The sequence below is a fragment of the Clytia hemisphaerica genome, unplaced genomic scaffold, assembly GCF_902728285.1.
Source record: "Clytia hemisphaerica strain Z4C2 unplaced genomic scaffold, Clytia hemisphaerica genome assembly, whole genome shotgun sequence".
NCBI classification, from domain to species: Eukaryota; Metazoa; Cnidaria; class Hydrozoa; order Leptothecata; family Clytiidae; genus Clytia; species Clytia hemisphaerica.
This window is the reverse complement of record NW_027103439.1, coordinates 108,012-116,494: the sequence shown is the minus strand read 5'-3', so window position 1 is coordinate 116,494 and position 8,483 is coordinate 108,012. Positions and strand designations below refer to the sequence as shown.

Here is an 8,483-nt window from a genome sequence, read left to right as displayed (position 1 = left end):
GGGACGAAAATTAAGCAGGAAATATTTACAAAGAGATTGAAAAGTACGCTCCATTGATTGCTTACCAAGCTCCATGAAAAAAATTATTAATTTTTCTTAGATATCATATCAGATTTTTTAAGCCCACTCAAAGTTTTCGAAAAATACGAAATTCCAAAAATGTAATGACCATGACATTAACTCAACTGGAATGTTTAATTTCAAAAAGGATTAAAAGCTTTCTTCATAGCGTTTAGACAAAAGTTTTCTTGAGGATGCAAAGGGTTAAAAGTTTTTCTGCGAATTGAAATGATATTTATTCCTAAATATGATATCCTTATGAGAACGGTCCGAAAAAATCAAATGATAATAGCACATATTCCTAAATGGACGGAACGTAATGTTCATGTTTCTTTTTTTCTAACCACTTGTTGTGTTCGACGAGACTTAGGTATCTTTGAGGTGATGCACGAATTTCGGGAAATCTGGAATGTTGTCTTCCGTTGGAATGGGAGAATGGATCAACTTTTATGACATCTTCCATATTTTCCATTAAATCTTCATCCTCGTTGATTTTGGAGTGTTGGACTGAGGATGGCTTCTGGCCACATAATTTTTAACATAAGTTTTCAACAATTTCTTTCACCCCATTGACAGCTTTGCACACTCTGCTGATTGAAGGGATGGTTTTGTTTGGCCCCATGGATATAACCATTTCTTTCCCGATTTTGTTGTAAATTTCCTGTGCCAAATCTTCCTCCATGTTGTGGCCAGCGCCACCTCTCCAATTGACAAAATAGCTCCACTTAAATTCAAAAGCAAGCCTTTCAGTTAATAAGCATTCTTGCTGAGCAATAGCCAAAAACATCTCGATTGCGTATCTGCTAAAGGCTCCCAATGATCGAAAGACAACGAGCAATAGCTTTTGGTGAATGTAATTTGTCTCTCCATCGCCTTCTTTTGCAGTATCTTTCGTCTGCAAAATCATTACCGTGATAAACATAAGGAAATATGAATAATCTTTCAAACGGTCACCCCTAATATAATCTTTCTGCATAATATACACCTCTGTAAATTTGCCCAGTACGTCTATAAAATATTCTTCGTTGATCTTCTTTGGAGCTTTGTTGTTGCTTTGAAAATTCTCTGGAAATCCGTTTTTTGTTGGAGTGTCTTTTATTGTTTCCATCCCAAAGAAGTCAAGCGCGGCAGTTAAAATATAATTCAGCTTCGTTCGCGTCGATGATTGGCATGTTCACGATAATCGACTTTTGGCACATTTCTTCACTATGGTCATGCTTGATGTGATCTGGAAGAGCCTTTTTCATAGGAGCGAATCTAGGAAAATATTTTACGAATAGTCTTCCAATGAGGATCGAAGCTGTTTCTTTGTATTTTTTCCAGTCATTTTGAGTTAATGAAAAAACGCTACGGCTTAGTTTACGAATGTCGTCGTGAATTGGTTTGGTGTTGTCAAGATGATCAGAATTGACTCTGTTTGCAATTAGGTTAGATGCCATCAAATGAAGATCCACATTTTTATGGAGTTTTCGCGTTGCTACTATGATCTTCATATCCCAGTTGTCAGACGTACCAAGAAGTCGCCCCTTGTTCTTGATGACTTCAACGGCCTTGTCACTGAAATGCCCACCAATCAGATCAAGCAGTTTGCTTTTCATCTGATGACACAAGCATACGCCGAGTTTGTTGAAGGTATTCTGCAGCTAAAAAAATTAAAACTTGATTTTAAGCTAGCGTTTAATATTTGAAAAGCAATAATACTTACTGTCAATGTTTTACTATAAATCGGTCTGTTCCGATTTCAGTAGTGATGTTGCACAAGACACAAGGAAGAGAATCTTTTGACAGATTACCATGACACATTTGTTTATTGATTTAAGAAACTAGCGCAACATGTTCAAAAATGAAAATGAAATGCGGCAAAATACCTCTTTGCTACATTTTCCTCTTGCCATCTGAATAGTATTGACCCTTTGATACAGAATCAACTTATGCCATCTTGTCTGCATAAGGATGGAATAAATGAAGCACAGTTTTAATTTAATGTTACTACTGTCTTCTTATTTTCCACAAACAGCTATCAAAACGTCAATGAGCAGCGGGTGTTTCTTCATTTCCTCCCAGATAGGTTCAGTATCGAAATCTTTCATGGCACTAAATTCTTTGTTGTATAAAACGGAAGGTGAAGTCATGTTACACAGTTTTTGGCAAGATGAATCTATATCGCTCATGATTTTGCTATAATCACTATTCAAAATGTCGTTATTAACGGAATCAATGTCAACGTTGTTGTTATCTAAGAGAACGTTATCGGTGTTGGAACCAATGTCGTTGTCGTTCAAGGATAATTCAATTTCAATGGAATCGGCGTTATTGTTGCCTTGAGAAAGAGATGAGTCGTTGGTGACGGAATCAATGTTATTTTAGCCGTTTTGGGACATATTACTGATGTAAATTAGCGACTTTCGACTTGATGGTTTGATCTTTTTGTTTAGCTTTTGAGTTGATGGAGAAAATACCATACCTCTTTTGATTAACAGTGAATGCTGCAGTTCATATTGGTTTTCTCTGACAGAATTGGAGTAATTCCAAACTTTTTGTAGAAAAACTTCACGGGTCTTACAAATTTGTAGTTGTAATAGGTCATCTCTCGTCACTTCAATCCCTACAATGCTCCTAATCATAACTGATAGGTTCTTCGATTCTCCTATTTTGGAGAATAATTTTTGGAACTGTTTGTTAGGTTCCTTACATAACCTGCAAACGTCCTTTGGAGTCCTTAGTGTTATTTTAACTGGAGTATCTGGTGGTTTTTTTAATTCTCCTGACATTTTTATTTCTATTTTGGTATCTCTTGTTTTTTTCGTATTGGTCCTTTAAAAAAATTCTTAAAAAACAATCGTGAGTATGGGAGGTTACCCTAGATGCACCACTGCCTATACATATTAATACTTTCAATTCAAATAAAAAGGAAAAAATAGCTGAAAACTATCTGAATTGCCAAATCAGTCAAGGAATTTCCTGGCTCAAGAATTACCTCCCTACCAATATACATAGCAAAACAGACTACTGTAACAGTAAAAATATTAAAATATAAAATAAAAGATAAAAAGAGAACGACCGATATTTTTATAACTATACAGTTTTCTATTTTTTGAATTTTTCTAAATATATAAACCACAGTAATCCTAAATTCTGTCAAGAAATGAGAATTTTATGTGAAAAAAGGAAAACCAACAAACCAATAGATAGTTAGAAATATAAGCATAACGATCACAAAAATACAAACTCTTTTAAAAACCTCTGCGATAGCCCAACAAAAATAAAATGTAATCTGGAGTCGCAACTCGCGACAGGTACAGCAGCTTTAAACGGTAAACATATATTTTAAGGACGTCCAAAACTCAGCGACCCCAGATCCTGAAACCCTAAACCACCCTGCAGGCCAAAAAACCATGAAAAAGACACAGAACCTCACACACAATCTCCAAGCATAATTCAGACCACCCCTTTCTTAAGGGGTGGGGGGTGACACCTTCCGAAAAAATGAAGAAGGGGGAGGGGTTAGAAATTTTCATCAAAAAGGGGGGATAAAAAGGGAAGGGGGTGGCTTATGTACTACATATATATTGTAGATTATTTTCAAGCACTGTTATGAAATTTGGTCTTCATGAAAGGAAGTTTTCTGCTAGACTGTTACAGTAGTCTGAGTTAATAAAAAGAAGAAAGAAGTTTATTATTTCACTTTCTCTGACTCTGTCTAAAGAATATATTTCATATCACATATATTTTTTAGCTATTTTTGACCAGACGTTACTAATCGATATAATCGATTATCGACTAAAATCAATATAGCTAATCGATAATTAATCAATTGGTTAAATATTGATTAAAAACGATAATCGATAAATAATTGGCGCCTAGAAAATTGTGAATTATATCGATCAGATATAAGATACCGATTATATCAATTAGATAATTAAACCGAGTTTCATTGATATCATCGATTAAAAATCGATAGGGTCGAGGTACGGTCAACTGCTCTAACGATTGGTCGAAACATGGGACTGGTTGATATCTGGTCTGTATTTTCACATATGTGACTCCCCAAGCGAACTGGAGTACATAAAAATCTGACCGGTCTAGGCCGGCCAAGAGACCGGCTATGCAGCGGCCAAAATACGAATGCGACCGGTCCATTGTTTTTTTTGATCGGCCAAAAAGCGGGCAAAAGAAAATTTTGCCCAGTTGTTTTTTTTCGACTGTAGCGGCCCTTTTCGACTGTAGCTGCCTTTGATGAATTTCGAAGCGGCCTTTGGATGAATTTTGAAGCGGCCTTTGGTCCGGTCTTTTTACCGGTCAAAATAAATGCCGGCGAACGATAAAATCATAACAAACGATGTGTATTTTAGGGAATCGTTCGGTAATATTTTTAGTATTTTTAGATAAAGTTTATATTGCGGAACGTACCGAAATCAATTTGTTTGTCGAGAAATAAACCGTTCCGTAAAGTATCAAAATCTCAACGTGCGAAGAACCTTTCTTTTGCCTTCAAGCTGTTGAAGAGTCAGGTGCTTGGATGTAGTGTCAGAAAATTTATTTTGTTGGCTTTTATCTTTATATCTAAGATTGTAAGTATTTTAAAACATTTATTAAACTGACACTTAAATAATTGAACCAGCTAAGCCAATTGAGAATTTTGATTTTGCAAAGAAAAAGACTTTTGCTTGTGTCATACCCAAAGTTCTCTTATTGTACCAAAGCAAAAAGCAGGACAAATTTCAAGTTTTATTTACGTTTTTCAAACTATGTACATTTAAAAACTGCTAGTACAACCCCAAGGGCTTTCTAGTTCGACAGGATATTGTTTAAAGAAAGTAAAAGAAAAAAAAGGGAAGAAGAACTGCTTCTTCAGGTTTTGGAGGAAAGAAAACATTATTTTTTCAAAACAATCTCAAGATTGATATTCAAAAGTATGAATTGTTTAATACAAACAAACTAAGACGGCCATCGAAAATTAGTTATGTTCGCGTCGCAGAAGGTCTCTAAAATTGATGCGGACGGGCGGGCAGAAAAATTTCCGGGTTTTTGAAATATCGCCTGAAGCCCTCTGCCCCAAAAAAAAAGAAAGACATTTGAAGAACTAAGTTGTTTCTTCTGGATTTTTCCTGGAATTTTTATTGCATCTCCGCACTTGAAAATCAGTGAAAATATGATGCGGGCAGGCGACGCACTGACACTTAAATAATGATGCTGCGATGGCTGCCTATAATTTCAAAAACTGAAAATATACAAATTACAAACTTTCATATCACAAATAACTAAGGGTGTTTGACCCTGAACCCTGTACTCATTTCCCAATCAACAATTAAGCTCTATTTCTAGAAACAAGGTGGGTGAAAAAAATTATGTTCGTTGTGATAGTCAATGAAAAAATATTTTAGATTTCTCTCTGTTTTCGATCAAAAATTGCTTCACATTTGTATCTAATCAATAAGAAAGAACTTGTAATTTAAAAAAGCTGAGTTAGCAAATGAAATCATTTTATCTCAGAACAGAACCTTTAAATGAATAGATAATAAAAGGCAAGATCTTGTGTAAAAGATTGGACATTTCAAAACTAAATTAAAATCATTCTGACAGAAACCATTTCCAAACGTTAATTTCAATAATGGAAAATGAAAGTGTTTCATGATTAGTTATTAGCTTTTTTAATGCTTTTTAATCCATTGTCTGTATTTTTTTAGCCTTGCTGTAATCATCCTTTCAACGTGTGATTCTAAAGACTTAGGAATGTTAAACTTTTGATATGCAGATTTTAAAATTGTTTGCATTTTTGTTTCATCAAATTTTTGTAAACCTTGTTTGCCATTAATGTTGCAGCTTACAATTTCTGGAATGGTATACCTTTTTGATTTCACTGACAGCATATTCTGCGGCAAGTTTGATGATAACTCCATCGCATTCAACACTAGCTGCAGATGCGGCAAGCTGTTCTGCAATACGCTGTATCTGTTGGTTTGAATTTGTTAATGGTTGTTCGGCAGTTGCGTTTGGTTGGACTTCTGTGGCCGTGACTTCAATGACTTCAACTTCTCTCTCTCGTTCTTGCGGTGATGTTATCCAATTTTTAAGGCTGTTGTTGTTGACAAAATTGTCAATTTGCCCAATGTCATTCAATTTAATGTCATTTATTTTGTCAATTCTGGTATGGATTCTATTGAACTCAATTTTCATCCAGTCTTTTAGTTCGTCCAATTTGGTCTCAAAGTTCGACTCTCGAGGTCTTGACGAAGCTCCACTTAAAATCACAGGGTTTCCCGCTCCTGGTAATGTCCAGTGTTGGTGAGGGGAAGTCAATGAGCGTCTTACTGTCAGTGTCTGTTCTGTTGATTGTAATTTCGTTTCGGGTGATGCTGGCGGGGTTTGTTCAAAAAATGTTGTCTCCAGTGTTCCAGGTGGTGTTTTGATTGGTTCCGGTGTTTCCATTTGTTCCATTGTTTTGATTGGCTCCGGTGTTTCTGGTGGTGTTTTGATTGGTTCCGGTGTTGCTGGTGGTGCTTTGGTTGGTTCTGGTGGTGCTTTGGTTGGTTCTGGTGGTGTTTCGGTTTGTTCCAGTGTTTCGGCTTGTTCCAGTGTTTCGGCTTGTTCCAGTGTTTCGGCTTGTTCCAGTGTTTCGGCTTGTTCCAGTGATTCGGCTTGTTCCAGTGTTTCGGCTTGTTCCAGTGTTTCGGCTTGTTCCAGTGTTTCGGCTTGTTCCGGTGTTTCTGGTGGTGTTTCGGTTGCATTCAGGGTTTTCCGTTTGTTGCTCTTTTCGGTTTGTTCTGGTGACAGTGTACGTTTCGGTCTAGACTGGACTGCAAATTGTGGCGTGTTTAGTCTGACTTCCTTTTCCATGAAGTTTTTGCGTTCTTTTGATTTAATGCGTTCCCTCTTTGAACAAAGATCAACCTTTTCAATCAGGAAGCCATTGACCATTTTAATCTTCTGTGATTGTCGCTCACGAAAAGCATTCATTATCTCTTGCTCCTTTGTAGTCAAGGCTCTAGCCTGAAAAGATAAAATAAAGTCTTGGTTAATAATTAATCATGAAACTAAAGGCCAAAAAATGGGACAACCTTCAAAAATAATTTTCAACTGGCTAATTTTCAGAAAAAAATCTCTTTTTTGCCTAAAATCTAATTAGTTGAGACACTTGAATATTACAAAAATTATCAAAATTTAATCTTGCCAAAAATAAAATAGAAATCACAATTATTACTATTATTCGTTATTTTCAGGTTTTGATGACTATCCAACTTGACTACATAACTTACAGTCCGCAACTTGAATAACAAAAAGAAAGATGCTTGGAATGCCAAGGAATCGTAAGTAACTTACTGGTTCTGGGCCACTTTTATCTTTCTCTGAGTCTTTGGCTCTCGCAGCTTTGGCAGCTTTGGCAGCTGAGGTTGCTTTTGCTTTGGCAGGTTTTTTGGTGGCTGAGGGTGTTTTTGCTTTGAGAGGTTTTTTGGCGGCTGAGGGTTCTTTTGCTTTCGAAGGTTTTTTGGCGGCTGAGGGTTCTTTTGCTTTCGAAGGTTTTTTGACGGCTGAAGGTGCTTTTGCTGTTTTGGAAGGTTTTTTGGTGACTGAGCATTCTTTTGCTTTAGAAAGTTTTTGGCGGCTGTCATAGTTGCGTTGGAGGTTGATTCAGATGGTAGTTTCTCAGGGGTCAAGGTTGCTTTAGATGTTTCGTTCTGTTTTTTCTAAAAGTGAGAAATTACTAATGAAAAAAATCTAAAATGAAAGAGAAAAGTGAGTTTAATTTTGACAAACTTATTTTGGTGAGTGGCAGATTATAACTTCTTTCTTTTTTGTTATCAAGTACACCTTTTCAATGAGTTTGTCAAAATAAGTTCTTGTCAAAATTAAAAAATAAACTCACTCTTCTCTTTCATTTTTGAAATTTTTCATGTATTAGATTTTGCAATTTAGGATTTTTGACAATTTTAAACCGTACTAAATTTCAAATTTCAGTAAAAAAATTGCAAAAACTGCAAAGTTAAGAAAACAAAGAGACACCTAATTTTCTCATCCGGGTATGTTTATATAAAAAATTTCGCCAGAATTTTATACGTTCTTCTCAATGGTATAATCAGATTTGTAAAAATTCTTAAAAAATATTTTTCTGCTCTGTTAACTAATGACGTCATTTAACAGGTGGTCGGATGAGAAAATTGGGTGGATCATATAAAAAAATTCAGCATAACTTTAAGCTCAATTTTTGGATTGTCTAAAATACAGACCAGAAGTTAAATGCTAAGAACCTTGCGCTAATTCGCAAAGTCAGTCACATGCGTTTCAATTCTATTTTAGATCATTGACGTCAAACTTGAAGAAATAGTTATCTAAACGTATCGAAACGAAATTGGAAACGAGGCAATATCGATGCATCCAAACGAAAACTCTCGTAATATATTAATTCGACTGACATCAAACTCGTA

The 8,483-nt window shown here is 35.6% G+C and overlaps 1 protein-coding gene and 1 pseudogene across 1 annotated transcript; both read right to left on the bottom strand.

Annotated features, from left to right (window-relative positions):
* Nucleotides 1-361: 361 nt before the first annotated feature.
* On the bottom strand, nt 362-2,831 carry LOC136798144 (uncharacterized; annotated as a pseudogene).
* A 2,643-nt stretch (nt 2,832-5,474) lies between these two features.
* LOC136798143 (neurofilament heavy polypeptide-like) lies at nt 5,475-7,953 on the bottom strand. Its single transcript, XM_067054725.1, has 4 exons — nt 7,925-7,953; nt 7,381-7,663; nt 5,908-7,050; nt 5,475-5,486 (listed from the first exon to the last, which is right to left on the bottom strand). The coding sequence occupies exons 1-4, from the start codon at nt 7,951-7,953 to the stop codon at nt 5,475-5,477; spliced, it is 1,467 nt and encodes a 488-aa protein (XP_066910826.1).
* Between the last annotated feature and the right edge of the window lie 530 nt (nt 7,954-8,483).